The 15,597-nt window shown below is 41.9% G+C and overlaps 1 protein-coding gene across 11 annotated transcripts in view; it reads left to right on the plus strand.

Annotated features, from left to right (window-relative positions):
- Window positions 1-10,622, plus strand: part of epb41l2 (erythrocyte membrane protein band 4.1 like 2) — a 54,254-nt gene extending 43,632 nt beyond the window's left edge. For 8 of the 11 annotated variants that reach the window (XM_041958846.1, XM_041958845.1, XM_041958844.1 and 5 more), the window contains 8 exons: window positions 184-351; window positions 2,175-2,243; window positions 2,635-3,285; window positions 4,549-4,677; window positions 4,980-5,078; window positions 5,342-5,422; window positions 6,810-6,924; window positions 7,254-10,622. In XM_041958846.1, coding sequence (XP_041814780.1) covers window positions 184-351; window positions 2,175-2,243; window positions 2,635-3,285; window positions 4,549-4,677; window positions 4,980-5,078; window positions 5,342-5,422; window positions 6,810-6,914 — 1,302 coding nt within the window. In that variant the 3' untranslated portion in view covers window positions 6,915-6,924; window positions 7,254-10,622. The remainder of the gene's footprint in view (window positions 1-183; window positions 352-2,174; window positions 2,244-2,634; window positions 3,286-4,548; window positions 4,678-4,979; window positions 5,079-5,341; window positions 5,423-6,809; window positions 6,925-7,253) is intronic. The other 3 variants (XM_041958849.1, XM_041958855.1, XM_041958856.1) reach the window with 3 other exon arrangements.
- The last annotated feature ends 4,975 nt before the right edge of the window (window positions 10,623-15,597 follow it).

The raw sequence follows: 15,597 nt of genomic DNA on the forward strand, positions 1-15,597 counted from the left end.
CCTCATCTCTCCTGTTTCTACCTTTCTTGTCCTTGCCACCCCCACATTTTTGCATCTTTCACTTTTCCCCACCACCCGTCATCCCTCATCTGTCCATACTTATCCCATTTACTCTCCCTCCCCTGCCTCTTTACCCCCTTCCTCCCTCCCTCCCCTCTCCTCTCCCCTCCACTCCCTCATTAGGACCATGATAAGACCCAAGAAGAGGTTCTGAAACACCAAGCTAGCATTAGCCAGCTAAAACGCTCCTTTATGGAGGCGCCACCTCCCTCTCCTCCTCAGCCCAACCAGTGGGAGAAACGCCTCACCTCCTCTCCCGCTACAACGATACGTATTCAGCAGCATCAAGTGGTACGTCTGTCTGGATGTGTCTGTGTCAGCAGCTTTGAAGTTTGAATTACATTTTACAGCTTACTTGTACCATTTTACTTCTTTGCAGATAGTCACAGTGCAGAACTGTTTTTGGTTGAAAGTTAGCACGTGCACACTCACTCTCCTCTCTGTGGCCATTTTCATGTGATGCTTCTGCCATGGTTGGGTTTTGTGTCCTGCTGTTTGTAGCTCACTGTCCACTTTACAGATTATATGAGGTTTTTCTTCTTCTTTGGGAATTCTTACCTGACTGTCACCGCTGCTCTGCTCCGATTCTTCATCCCTCTTCAGCTGGACTCGCATCCTGTCTTGCATCATTCACATTTTCCTGCAGCAGAAGGGTTTTATTTGGTCTACGATGCTGGTTTCCGATCTCCTAAACAAATCAGTTTCACTCTGTTCTTGTATAATCACCACAAGAGGTGGAGATGCTTCCTCTGTATTTGTGGGGGTTTTTTTTAATGTTTTTTGTTAACGCAGTGTTCTGTGCTTTGAGGGATTTCTTTTCTCTGTCGTCTCTCAACTTTTCCCATCTTTTCTCTCCCTCTCTGTGTTCTGCATTCTTTGTGTGTCTGCCCGTTGCTGTAGAGCCTCGAAGAGGAGATAGCCTCTGTACTATTCAGTAGACACTCTGGCGCTGGCTTTTGTTTGGCTGCAGCGTCTGCCTGCAGTACTCCTGAACCGACACTAGATGCTGCTGTAACCACATGCTCATCCTCTTCCACTGCTGTCCGCAGTCAAGCTGCACCACAGGGGCTTCTTATTTCCCCAGCTGCTACACTCTCTACCACTGAGGTGCTGCTGCCACTACTGAACATTTAGGAGTCAGTTTACTTTCAATTACAATTAGCATCTGCAGATTTATTGTTTAATCAATGATGTAGCCAATGCAGCACTGACCAATTATGTGGAGAGTTTATCTTCTCCATAAGTCGGTCACCTTGAAAGTGCACTGACACCCTGTAATGCCTTAGTCATTTAAAGATGCTTGCCAGATGTGTTCACAAACCACAGTGAAGCAATGAAAGCTGTCCGTAATGCGTGCCGTGGATGCCGGATGAATGGCCGTAATCCTTGTGTTGTATCAGGGGCCATTTATCCTGAATGATGGGCACGGTGAATCTAATCTCAAAACAGCTAACAACTGTGAATGCCACGGATGTTAGGATGTCATCTGTTTGTTTTGTGATGGTAATTGTGCGTGTGGATTTGAATGCAAATGGAACAATCTGCTCTCTACCAGCTCCTTCAGGAAAAAAGCAGCAAGTATTGAAGCAGCAGTTTGCATCACAGTTCAAAACAACCACGGAAAGCCATAATGTGATGAATTGGTAGCTCTTTTTATGTATAAGCTTTTAAGCCTGGACTTTGAACTAAATTCATTATGGGATACAGTGTTTAATGTGGTCAACGCCCTGAAGAAACTGCTGCTTTCAATACCATGTTTCTTTTGTCTTGTTATAGTAGTAAAGATGAGCTTCCTTGTTCACTGATGAGATATTCTCTTTAATCCATCGTCTTTGGATCTTTTATACTTTCTACTCTTTCGACTCTTTCATCCCATCTCTGTTACTGCCTGCAGCAATGATCTTGATGCTGTATGGAAATGATTGTGCATGAAAGGCAGTCCATCAGGGACAGAGAAGGAGATAGAAAGATAACAAGTAACAAATTCAACCCTTTCCCCTGTGCCGTGGTAACAAGCATCACAATATCGCTATGGTGTCGTAAAGTGCTAACAGTGATGATGTCACTGCTGGTGCGTGATTGATGATTGTCATGGTAACTTCTCTGTCACACAGGTGGGTCAGCCCCAAACAGAAGCAGCCCCTGCTGATAACACGATCTCTGATACCAAAGAGCCTGCAAAGGTGGTCCTAACTTCCTTCTGTTAATCCATCCAGATCCATTCATGACACTTTCATCCATCGTGTCCTTCATACCTCCAGCTTGAGATTTCCTGTTCTTTACAGCCATCCGTTCTTTTGACTATTCATTCGTCTGTCTTCCCCCTTATTCTGCTTACTTTCTTACATCTTTGTGCCTCTTTGTCCACAGTTGAACATCTTTCTGATTTTTATTGTCTCTTAATTTATTTCATTTAAAGCAGTTTGTTTTTTTAATTTATGTTCAATGATCATATTATGCTTTTTTTTTTGTCCCCATGCGTTTGTTGTGGATGTGTGTGCACCTCACCGTGTGTGTCTGTGCACTACGTGTACATGTGTGCGCGTGTGTGTGTTTATGTGCGTGTGTGTATAGACAACCGAAGTTGAAATTGAAGAAACCGTTGTCGTCCAAGAGGTTTCCAAAGCGCCCAAACCTGGACTTGTCACAGTTACAATCAGCTCACCTGCAGAGCAGGAAACGAGAGAACAGGAAGTGAAAGTTGGAGAGGAAGTAGCAGTAGCGGCGGAAGCAAAAGCGGCGAAGCAGGAGAGCATTTCATCTGAGAGCGAGAGTGAGGAAGAGGCGGAGTACCATCCAAATGTCTCTGTATCCATCTCTCACACACAAATACCAGAGGAGAAGGAAGAGGAGGAAGAGCAGCAGAAGAAAGAGGAGGAAAAGGTGGTGGAGCAGGACATGTCAGCTCCAGACGCTCCTTCCCTTCCAGCTGAAGTCAGCCAGCCTGTAGAGGCAACCGGCCGAGAGGAAGAGGAGTCCAGGAAAGAGGACACAGGGGCAGAGGAGAAGAAGAAGAATGCAGAGGAGGAGAAAGAAGGCGAGAGGGAAACGGAGGAAAGCACAGATGATCCCATGGTGACACCTGAAGAAGCCCCTAATGGCCTGACCCTGCATGAGGAGAGCGTGACAGGGATGGCCGCCCCTGCAGAGGAAGAGCCTAAAATGAACGGAGAGGCCTCTCTGGCTGAAGCAGAGCCACGGCCGCAGGTTATTTGTTGCTCTGAGGTAAAGTCTTCACTGGGCCAACCACGGAGCTTCCCTGGGCTTTGACCCCTCCCATCAACTGTAGAAGCACCCACTTTTTTCCTTCCTGCTTACCTCAGTGCCGGTTTCCTTCCTGCTTGCGTGAATATTTAAGCCCCATGTACATCCTCACACTCATGTTTGTCCCATAAAACTCCTTTAAGCCTACAATGAAACAGACGTACAGTTAAATCTCCCTTAAAGAGTGATGATGCAGTTCACCAGTGTTTCAGTGTTGGTATCAAGTTACCATCCCCCTACATCATTTCTTTCAGTCTTACTTTTGATTTTCACCATAGTCCTATATGTGAAGTTCTGCGTTATGTACTATCATCATTCTTCATACCATTATCAACATGCCTAGCTCACCCCTGCCCCACATAGTGCGGTGTGTTGCTGCCTCCTACTCTGTATTGTGTAGTAGTGTTGTGGAGTAAATGGGGCCTAAGTGAGAAATGCATGATGCTTTTAGGTGTATATTTGCTCGTTGCTCTGCATGCTGTATTTCACCTTTGGGTGCGTGTGTGTGTGCGTGCTTGTGTGTCTTCCGCGTGTTTGGCAGTGATGCTCCTCTGCCTGTTAGCGTTTAATTGGCTTGTTACGGTCACCACGGTAACGGTATTGTGGAAATCATCATTGCCAACCACTTCGGAAATGCCACCCGCTCATCTGAATGTCATCTTTGCATGCTGTTTACATATCAATTGCCGTTTCGCTCGCCAGCCCTTTGAGCATCGCTTGGTTTCATTGGCTCATGTTTTATGCATGTTTCATTTCTGAGTCGTGCTTTGAGTTGCACGTTGACACCAAAGGTATTTTTGTAGCTGTGCCGCCGTCGTAGCTGTCGCTTCTACACCGCTGAAAGTAGTGGTTGTCATGTTCTGTGTTTCGTGATGTTGACTCGCATGAGTTTGGAAGCCCCTTTTTTCTTTTTGCATGTATTTTGCTGCATATATTGTGTTCATACATCAACAACTTCTGCTATGTGTACCACTGTGAATCACATCCCATATTTTTCTAATAGTAATTATGTAATTTGCTGATAATTAAGATCACTTTAAGCATTCACATTTTTATGAAATATAAAAAACTAAACAGCAAATAAACTGATTGACTTGGGAGTGAATTTCCAAAGCTAGTGCACAGATACCACCATGTTTCTTTGTGTTTCCCCTAACTGTCTCCGGTTTAATGCATTAACCCTCTTTCCTCCCCCCCTCACTTCTCTCTCTCCTCCCTCCCCAGCCACCTGTGGTAAAGACAGAAATGGTGACTATATCAGACACGTTTGCAGCCCAGAAAACTGAGATAGCTACAAAAGAAGTGCCCATCGTACATACGGAAACCAAGACCATCACATACGAGGCCGCACAGGTGCACGCTCAAGAAACCCAGGGAGCTTTTGTTTATGTTGTCCTTACGTGTGTCAGCGTTTGTGTTGTATTTGTGTGAAACATTTAGATTTCATCGGCTTATTAGTCTTTGTCCCAAAAAAAAAAAAAGCTGACTTTCTCGCAACAGTGCATGCCGTCGCGATTCATTCCCTCTCCCTCAGGGGAATCATGTGTTTATTAGTTGGTGAAAAAAGAGTTTATATTTAACATCTAAACTTCCAACGGGGATATTCTCACGCTAACGTACAGCTAACGACCTATTTTTGACTTCTCTGCTATCAGTTGGATGGTAATGGCGATGGCGAGCCGGGAGTGTTGATGACTGCTCAAACAATCACCTCTGAATCTCTGTGTACTACAACAACCACACACATTACCAAGGTACAGACAAACACACACACACACACACACACACACACACACACACACACACATCCTCTTCTTAATGCACAGTGACATCACCCTCTGCTGTTCTTATGTAATATAACTATAACTCTGCAAACACAAACACATTTGCTCTCTTTAAAATTATGCTAGTATCACACGTTATATTTTGGTTCACAGTGCATACAAGATTAGGTTGTCGTGGTAATTGTGCATGCAGTATCATGGTACCCTGTACGCTGTTGTATGTTTTGTTGCAGACGTTAAAGGGTGGCCTATCGGAGACGAGGATTGAGAAACGCATCGTCATTACTGGCGACTGTGACATTGACCACGACGAGGTCAGTTTTCCAGAGCTTCTCCTTTCTCCTTATGTGTGAAAGGCTCTGCAAGTGTCAAGTGGCAGATGTGTAATTTAAATTTTATGTGTAAATCCAAATTTTGCACATTTGGGATTTAGTTTTTTGAATCGAAAAGCTTTGTTCGGGGAATGACGAAGCTGCAAAATCTTCAGCCCCAGCTTGTTTTCTTTAAGCTTTTTTTTTTCTAAATAGACGTCTGGTGACATGTCCATCATGTTGCTCGCAGTCTTGATTTATTAGTCACTTATTAGAGATGCCCACAAACCAGTAGTCTCACTCAGATCCCTACAGGTCCCTTCACTTATTCATCCATACATCTAGAAAATGGTGTCTTAACCTTTTTCTGGTTTCTGTCTGATTTCGTTGCTCATCCTGCTTAGTTTAATTTTCTGTGTTTGTCTTTGACTGTCAGATTACTGTAGAAAGTCATGCTGGTGCTTTTTTAGTGTGCCAGATGTGATGAATACGACACGCTAAAGAGCTGAGGAGATCACATCTACACATTGGACTTTAAATAAAAAACTATGAGGTTATGAGGATCTTTGCATCCTGAGTCCCCCTTAAAACTGGAGGAATATTAGTGCCCCGATTGTAAGGGACCAAAGGTAGCTGGACTATTCTGCCAAACCAGTTCTGCAACCATCATCGCTTATACACAGTTCTACAATTCCTGCACTCTTCGTACAATATTGGTGTGTGCACCAAACTGTATAGAAAGTCTCATCGTCCATAAACACACAGACTGCTCTGTAAAGTTTGATTTGTAAACCCCGGCCTCTAAATTTCTTTTAAGACCTGATGAAATAAATGTAAAGATATTTCAGATATTTGAAAGTGACAATTGATTTATTTTTATTTTTTCTCTGCTTTCTGATGGGCGGCTTTCATTTGTGCCCAAAACCTCACATCAAGTAAAACCACAGTGCACGTAGCGCCCACAAAACATCTTAAATATTTGACCAAGAAAAGGATTTATTTTGTTCAGGTCTGGCTCTTTCTGCACGATCCTTCGTCCAGTGGTTTGTTTAAGTTGCCTGTCTTGTTTGATCTGCTGGATTTACACAAGAGCAGCGGTTTTGTGTCACATTGAGTCGGAAATGGGATTTATTTTTTAATAATTTCTTTTTCCACTCGATGTGCCTGCTCCATCTGAGCCATTTTACTTCCAGTTTATGTCCCCCAGTTAACCCCAAGAAGTAAAATAGCACGTTGATGCTAAATCCAGCATTCTTGTCATTTTCTTTCTGCTTCTTATTTAATTTTTCATTTAACTCCACCATCTCCCCTCCCCCTCCTCTCCTTCCTCCACCACCACTGCCTGCTGTGCTCGGTGCTGCCACTGTGTGGTCGCCCCTCTGTACTGCAGGCATTGGCCCAGGCCATTAAGGAGGCCAAAGAGCAACATCCTGACATGTCTGTCACCAGAGTGGTGGTTCATAAAGAAACTGAACTGGCTGAGGAGGAGGATTGACTGAACTCAGGTAATAATAATAATAGTAATGCATTATTATTATTATTATTCATGGTGAAAGTGTTTTAGTGACAGTGGGGGTGCATAGAGTGGTGTATTTACTGAAGACAAAAAGTGAGATGAAATAAAAACTCCCACACGTGAAGCTGCTAAAACCATCAGCCTTCATCACACATGTGTAGCTGAAAGAAGGGAAAGGAATATTAATTTTAGGAAGGTAGACAGTGACTGATGGAGGTCTGCATGTGGAGCAAAAAGCAAATATTTAAGTAGGAAACTAATGTTGAATGCCAGCCATCTCACAACCAGGGCTGATTGCCTCCACCTCTGTCTCCCCAGAGCTGAAGGGCCCATCGTGACTGTTTTCTCTGTTGACGTCAAACGACCTCCATCACCCTACTACAACCAACCTTGACTGACCGAAAGAGGAGGAGGAGGAGAAAAGGAAGAAGAGTGGAAAAAAGGAGTGGACGAACGGAGAGAAGTGGCCAGTCTCTGTCCAGACGGTCTCTCTCACATGTCCATGGTGCATCTAAATCCCTCACTCCAAAACCAAGAAAAAGAAAAATAATATCCTCTCTCTCTCCGAGGGAACAAAAAGAACCACTTTGTTAGCTTAACATTTGTAGCGTGTTTTTATTTTTTAATAGTGCTTTTTTTTTCTTTTTCTTTAACTGTTTGTTTTACAGAAAGAGAAAAGGTAGTGTGTCTGTCATGTATTGCAAAAATAAAAGCTGTAGGGATGCACTGATAACCAACCCTGACGAGGTACCAGTGACCTTCAGTGACGCTCAAAAGTCAAAGCAGATTCTGTTCATGCATAAAAAATTCTGCGATCTCAGATACAGGAAGTGTTGTATCGTCAAAAAGTGCTAAATTTGACACTTAAGTTTTGTACTTGGATTCTGTATCAGCAGTAGAAAAGTGGGATTGGTGCATTCCCTAAAAAAAAAGTAATTTGTTAAATTACAGCTCCCTCCTTCACTTCATTATGGAGAGTAACAGAATATAACACAGTCATTCACAGCGTTTTTATAGTAACAAGTAGCACTAAAGGAAACAGAGAGACACAGCTTAGTCTTTTTTTTTTTAAGTGTAACAAAATCATTCACAGTTAGATGAACGGTCAAACCCACCGTGTCTCGTTATCACTTTAAATGACCAGCGATTACAGAAAACAGGGAGCTGTAACTTAAGATATTGCAGTAAAAAAACCAACCAACCAGGTTTATGATTCTTTTTTTTCTGTGTTAGTTGATATTCATCCACATTCCTTGTGTTTTTGACTTGCGGCCGAGTGAGTTCATGTTCAGTTCACTTCACTTTTTGCTCTGAGAGGAGAAGACATTTTACAATTTACAGTGGGTGGTAATGGAAGGAATCTTAATTGGGTTAGCGGGTTGGACATTAATTATGCTCGAGAAGCCAAATGATGCAGGTGGAATTAATCCTTTGTGATATATTTGTAAGTTTGACTGTATTTTAGAATTTTTACTACATTGAAATAATTTGAACTGAAAATGAACTGACTTTAGAGCTGCTGTTTCAACTTTGTGTACAGTTCAAATGAAGGTTATTAGATGGGAGCAGTAATGCAGCTTTTCAGTAGCTTAACGCTCTCCCTGGGCCCGCCCACTGTACGACACTAGCCATTCCTATTGGGCCACGGGGAAGCGAGGGAGCAGACCTCTGATTGGGAGAGAGGACCAGTAAACTGAGGGATAATTGGGAGACAGGTGGCGCTGTGCAGTGCCAACTAACAACTTGGGAATGAACAAGAATTTGAACATTGATGCATGTGGGCCTCACCCCTGCAGTGAGTTAATGCTATTCAAAAACCGAGAGAGAGCTTTGTGCTACAACAAGCATAGGTACCAAAACGAGGACTTACAGTCAGAACAACTTGAAACCAGAATTCAGACTCATAGAATTTCTACCAGTTTGCTGACTCTGCATCAGAGCCTGTTTGTCGTCATAGCTCAGCACTTAATTTCACTCCCAGCTTCTTTTCATCACCAGGCTAGATGATACAGACGACCTGGGATTAAACTCAGCACGTCTTCACACATTTTTATCATGAGTATTTTGAGCGAGTCTAGATAGAAGGCTACTGCGTTGATTGGTTTGAGAGTGTGTAGATAACAGATTATCTCGGCTCATACAGTACGTCTAGATAAGATTATCTCTGACCGGACGCCTGCTGTGTTGGAACTGTTTCACCATGACCAAATATGCTTCAGCATTTTAGATGGTTTTTGTTTCAAATTTGTATTCTGCCACACGACGAAATCTGACGGTACACTAAACACAGGCATGGAAACAGCTACAACATTAAAATGCATCTTAAAGGGAAGTGTATCCAAGGGTTTGAAGTGCTCTTGAAACCCCTAAATGGCTTGTTTTTCTTCATTTCCTGTGTCCTTTTGCCTAAAATGTTTAGCAGAATTCCACTGAAATGTGACTTTGTGTAAATATCGGTGGCATTAAATTGGTTAGAATGAGTCTAATGCATTTAGTTGGCACAGAAAAATAACAACATTTTCCTGGAAATTGAATTGATTGTTAGCAAAGAAGTGCCAGAGATTAACATGAAAAAACATTCCACCTGTACCTGTCTAGATTTGTCTGAACCCTCCAAGCCAACAGAATGATTTATCTCTTTTTTTGTTTTGTTTTTTTTCTAAATGAAGAAATGTTGACACATTCTCCACATTTTGAAGTAGCATGTACCTCTCAGATTAACCCCAGTTTAAGGCTTTCTTGCTGGACTGAGGCATGTGCAGACGAGGGAGCGGTAATGACTGTCCAGGCTTTCCTTTGGGAAACGCTGGTCTGACCTCTACTATGCATTTAAATGACATTCCAGATGAGGGGGAAGCTTTAACCTCTAACCCTCTTGCAAAGAGACAAAGCAGCAGAAAAGCATTTAAAAAGTAAACAAACCGTGCAACAATAGGCAGCTTTGGAAGCTTTCGCTGTTCCAAAAAAAAAAAAAAAAAAACAAAAAAAACAACCTACGGTTATATCACAACAGCTATATTTGTAGATTTTCTCATCATTAAACGTTGTCTTTTCTGTGATCTAGTTGTTGAAAGGTGGGATTTGTTGTGCGCCCTCTTGGATATTTTTAATATTGTCACAGTGTTTTTGACATTGAAGGAACACCACTACAAATCAAATTTTCTGCCACCGTTTCCTCTTTTTTTTTTTTTGTACTTGGCTCCAGATTTAACCTCTTTTCCCAGGGGGTTTTCTGGGCTCCGTGTTAACCAATCACAGGAGCTTTGGGGGGCTGGGAGGCCTGGTTTTCTAAAATGTTTAGTTTGACACCTGCTGATTTGCTGTTTGACATCTGTTGAATATACTTCTGTCGGTTAGATCTAGTTCACACATCTCTTTCTGATGAAGGTGTTTTAAAAGACAAATGATAATTGGACCAATCCTCTTCACATTCTACAGTCTGAGGCTTTGTACTACAGGTCGGACGTAGACCAGCACAGTTTTGTATGTTAACAACAAACAAAAAACAACTTTCGACAGAACTTTGTAAAGAAAGACATTTTGAGAAAACCAAGCACAGCTGCCTCATCGTTCCCTGTCAGCCGATCACCGGTAGGGTTTTTCTATCTAGCAGCTTAATTGTCTCGTGTCGCCCCCACACAGCCACTCCTCCCCTGTGTAACACTGTTTAAATAAAGGATTGTTATACTCTGACGTCTGTTGGTCCTTTCCATTTATTGATTAAAAAGTCCTGTACAGCTGTGGTCTCTTGCACTTTCTGGTCAGGTAATGTACAATTAAAATTGAAATTGATAACAGTTTCAGGTTAACATGCTTGAAGAAGAAGGTTAAAAAAAATACATAAATTAACACAGCTGTAAAAGATGCCTTTAGTGTCAAGGTGATGCTCCAGCCTCTCCAGAGACAGTGATAACTTCCAGACTTCCCTGAGGGTGGGATCTTCTATGATAGTTATTTTTTCTTTACAAGGCACTTTGCTTGAGATTTGTCTCTAAGGCTCCTCCAGGCATTGATCACGTTGCTCTGTAGAGGTACTGGACTCATTTTGACTGCTTGAAACTGAAAATTGTTCATTTCAACAAGTCTGAAGGGACTCTTCGGCTTGGGTGTCGTGTCAGGTGTGCGCGTGCTATCCGACGCTCCTCCTTCTCAGGTGTGTACTTCTGTGTGGGTGCCTGTAGATGGCGCTTCTGTCCTGTGGAAACCCCGACAGATCAGCCTCAGCTGTGGGTGACAGAAAACATCCAGAACAACGTGTGATGAGATGAAACAGTCCACAAAATACAACATGAATAATAGTCTTAACACTACACATGTTACAGACAAGTTGCCAGAGTTCTTGTTTTCGTGTTTGTTTGTCTTTCAGTTAGCACAGCTGTTCAGCACACAGGAAACACGAGTATAAACTTCACTTGTACAGCAAGTTTCAGCTATTTTCCTAAGTATATTGCACTTTTACCAGTGATTTGTAACCTATTTTAATGGCTAACGAGGAATGGTTTCGATGGTAATTGTCATGAATCACGTACTGTCAGGTTTTAGGTATGCAACATTTTTTTAATAACTTGTTCTAATTACCGAGGAAACCTTTAATGAAACGTTGAATACCAGCTATGAGTTATTGTCTACGCATGCGCAGTGAGAGCCATTGCCCTCATCTCGCTGTAGTGGCGGTTACAGGTATGACAGCAGGTGATAAACTATCTATACTTTCACTTTTTTAAAGTGTAGGGTCAGGTAAATTAAATTAAAAATCGTTTTCCTCTGAAAGCTACCACATGTGCTCAAGCTAGCTAACTCACTGCTTTAATAGATATGATGCGTTGTTAGCCGACATCCGCTTTGCTAGCAAGTTAATAAGTTAGCTTCACATGAAACACAAGTACTCTAAACACTATTGAGTTAAATAATTCACTGCCAGTTTCTAGCCTATTGCTTTTGACTTTGCACAACTTGCTAATACGAAGTTGTTCGCTTCCTGCTGCTGAAAACACGTTTTATTAGAGGCTTGACAGAATTATTTTGTTTTATAAGGTTGGTTGTCTCTTCACTAAAATCAACCGGCAAAAGGCAGAAAGGAGGACCACCACATTACTGAGTGAGTATATACTAAAGGTGAAGTACTGTGGGCGTGAGCACATCGATTACCCACTTCTATCTGTTTGTGATTTAATCACTAGAGGTCATCAAGTCAGGAAAACACTGAACTAAGTATCAGCCTTGACACACACTCTCTGGCTTTCCCACAGTACCTTGTCCATTGATTCTCATTCATTCCTACAGAAGAGGTACAACTTTGAAAAATAGTAGTTAATAGTGCATGAGGGATTGACTCAAACACACAAGTATGTTCATTCATGGTAATGAGGGCTCATGCTACCCAACAGTGCGGCTCAGTGATGTGTTTTTAATAGTTTGTGGACAAAATTGGAGATCTGTGTACAGAAGAATAAGATACATCAGGCTCTGGATACACAGACAGTCCTTGTTAGTAGGATCAATTGGTTTTGAAAAGAAAAGTATAATATCAGATTTGCCCTTTAAGTTTGGATTTAATTGCCAGTTTGTCAGACACACACACACAGGTGAAAGAACAGCCATTTGTCCTCCGCTTTCAGGACACTAAAACCTGCAGCCACCCTCTCTTAACACTCATTGTATCTCGCACACATTCTCATGTCAACACATATACACAAACCAGGCTAGCATAGCTAATCATCTTATTGATCTTCCCAGTAAAACTTAGTGTAATCCTAAAAATTTCTTTTTGCCAATTTTTTTTCCCCCTTGTAGCCTTTTTAGGATGTTTTTCATTATTTAGAGTGTGGCTTAGCTTTTCGGCCTGAACATCTTTTTCTCCCCGTTAGTGGCATGAGCTGTCAGGTATTGTTCAAAAGACAATACGAGACTTCTATATGACACTGATGGTTGGCTGCATGTTTGCAGATACAACAGGGCCCTTTTGATGCTTTGTTTTATTTTGCTGTGGAAGCTAGCATGAAATGACTTTCTTAACATAGGCAGACTGGTGTGTTGTGCTTACTATAAGGACTGTGACATGTAGTAACATCTAGCCTTCCTTTCCATTTTTCTGCAGCAGTCCTTATAATGTGGTGGTGAGTGTATTTATAGTATGTGTGGCCGTGGAGAAAGGCATCTCCCTACAGTATCCATTTAGCTACACAGCACCATAGTAAATGTAACATGGCAAGAGGTCTGGACATGGGCTGGACATGAAAAGTTAATGATGTGCCTACCCTGTCTGAGTTTCCAGCTGAGGTAGACAATCAGTTGCAGCAGCAGCAGACACACGGACAGAAACAGCAGCAGGCCAAACAGCCAGAGAGGAAGAAAGCTGTCTGTCCCTCTGTCCGTCTGTGTGATGGTCTGTCGAAGGAGCAGAGCCAGATCAGCCCAGGGGCCGCTCAGCACCTCCATACTGCTCCTGCATGGGAGCAAGCAAATGGAGATGAGAGGAAGGAATTAATGTGATAATATAGATGATCAGATAACACTTCAGTAAGCATTAATTTAGTGATGTGCGTGTGTGTGACCGGCCTGAAAATGCTTGACAGGTAAAAGACTTCTATGTAACATGTGTAACTGTTGTTTCAGTAGCAAAACGTGACTATACAATTTCAAAGTGAGGCATGTCTTGCCTACATGTTGACACTGAAAATGTCAGCAGGGTGGGAGTAAATCTTTTAAAGTTACTTCAGTAAAATTAAGTTTAATGCCAAGTATTTGTAAGAATATCCTGCAGCTAGATGTTACAAAGCAAAACTGAAGCAAAGACGTTTGAGTCTTTTAATTAACTACAGTAATTGCAGCATTGTAACAATGACTGCCAAATAAGGAGAAGAGAGAAAACCACCAAGTGACTAAGATTTACCATTTAAAGTGAGACTGGGGAATAATGTAGTTGTAGTTTTATGTAAGCATACTATCAAGTGTAGAAAAATCTAGCTGTCGTCATCATCACTTTGATATTAACTACAGTGGGTAACTCGCGGAGTTGACAAAACACCATCAGATTATTGGTTTTCAGTAGTGATAACGCATTAAAGTCTTTTAGAATGTGGTGTGAGACATTTTAAGGAATTATTTTATTTGAAGTCACCATCAGCATGCAGTTCAGTCCAGTGAATCAGTTTGATGTTACTATGAGGTTTTCCGGGCATGAAACATGCTGTGACATTCATTTCAAGTAAAGATATACATCATGATATTCATATAAGCCATACCCATACATAGCCCTAATTCAAACAGCAAGTCAGAAGTGCAGGATGTCCCACTTTTTGTTAATGGTAAAGTCATGTGTCACTGCATTAATGTTCGAATGACAGAATGTGTTGAAATTTAGTCAGCTTGCCTGTTCAATTTGTTTCTTACACATGTACTCATGCAAAATCTGTTGGCCTACAAAAATGTATTCCTATAAGCAACCAAAACTGAAAGCGATACAGAGAAAGAATTTCCTATAACAGCTATTTACACTCAAAGGGTAAAGTCTTGATTTATTATAGTTATTACATAGTTTTTTTCAAAAGAGCTACTTACAGTTTTCAGGATCCCCAAAAAGACAGTTTAATGGATGTACTGTAGGTGGAAATGACTTGCAGACGGCTGCCAAGTCCTATCAGTGAGCTAATATATACGTCCTTCCATCCTGACAGTTGTCCTTAGTGATGTGGGGTTGTCTTCAGTAGCCAGGATTTGAGTGGAGGTCGAAGGTGACGTTTTAGCGAAGGCACTCACATAACTTTAAAGACTTAAAAGTTTGATTTTAATATTCAGCCAGCGGCAGCCTGTCACATCAGGTTCAGCTGCACTGCTTAGTAAGATAATCCACAGAATAGTTCCACAGGGATAAAAACTGGTTCCGAGGTAAAAGCTGTGACGCTCTTAATGTTCTCTCCTCTTATGTCTGTCTTTCTTCTTTATCTGTCCTTTTAGGTGTCTCTTCTCCCCGTCTGACTGGCATTGGTAGAAATATCACCTCTGTTGTTGTTGACGATGTGAACTTTGTTCTGTTCCAACAGTTGAACCTTGTGATTGCTAAGAAGATTAGCTGTAGGCCTTTGTCTGTGTGTGTATGTGTGTGTGGGATGCAGTTCAATACGGAGTGTAGTGTTGGGAGGGTTAATGAGCTTTCAGTGTCCTCAAAACATGAAAATGTGGAAAAAACGGGTGCTTTTCATCCTGTGTGTATGTTTGCATTGGGGCCAGGGGTAATGTTTCAATCATTGGGCCATAGACCTTTGTGCTAACTGTGTCATAAAACACACACACACACACACACCCACACACACTTTTTTCAGCTGCTGCCTCCCTGATTGTAGATAGATTTCTAATGTGTTTTAGCTCCCTCCCTCTTTTCTTCTGTCTATTCTCTGTGTGTGTCTGCTCTTTGTTTATCTTCACAACAGACACTGACACCTATTTGATCTGTGGAGGTATTGATTACTTTTAATCAGAACTGACTGCATCAACCTTGACTGTGCTGTTAACATCAAAACGAAGAGAGAGATAACAGCCAGCTTACAAGTAAAGATTAAATTCCAAACTGTAGTGTAGCGCCCCCTGTTGTTATGACATGCACATCCTTGGCTTTACTTTACACATGACTATGAGCGATCCTCAGACAGATCAATGCTCAGTT

The sequence above is a fragment of the Chelmon rostratus genome, chromosome 18 (assembly GCF_017976325.1).
Source record: "Chelmon rostratus isolate fCheRos1 chromosome 18, fCheRos1.pri, whole genome shotgun sequence".
Classification (NCBI taxonomy): domain Eukaryota; kingdom Metazoa; phylum Chordata; class Actinopteri; order Chaetodontiformes; family Chaetodontidae; genus Chelmon; species Chelmon rostratus.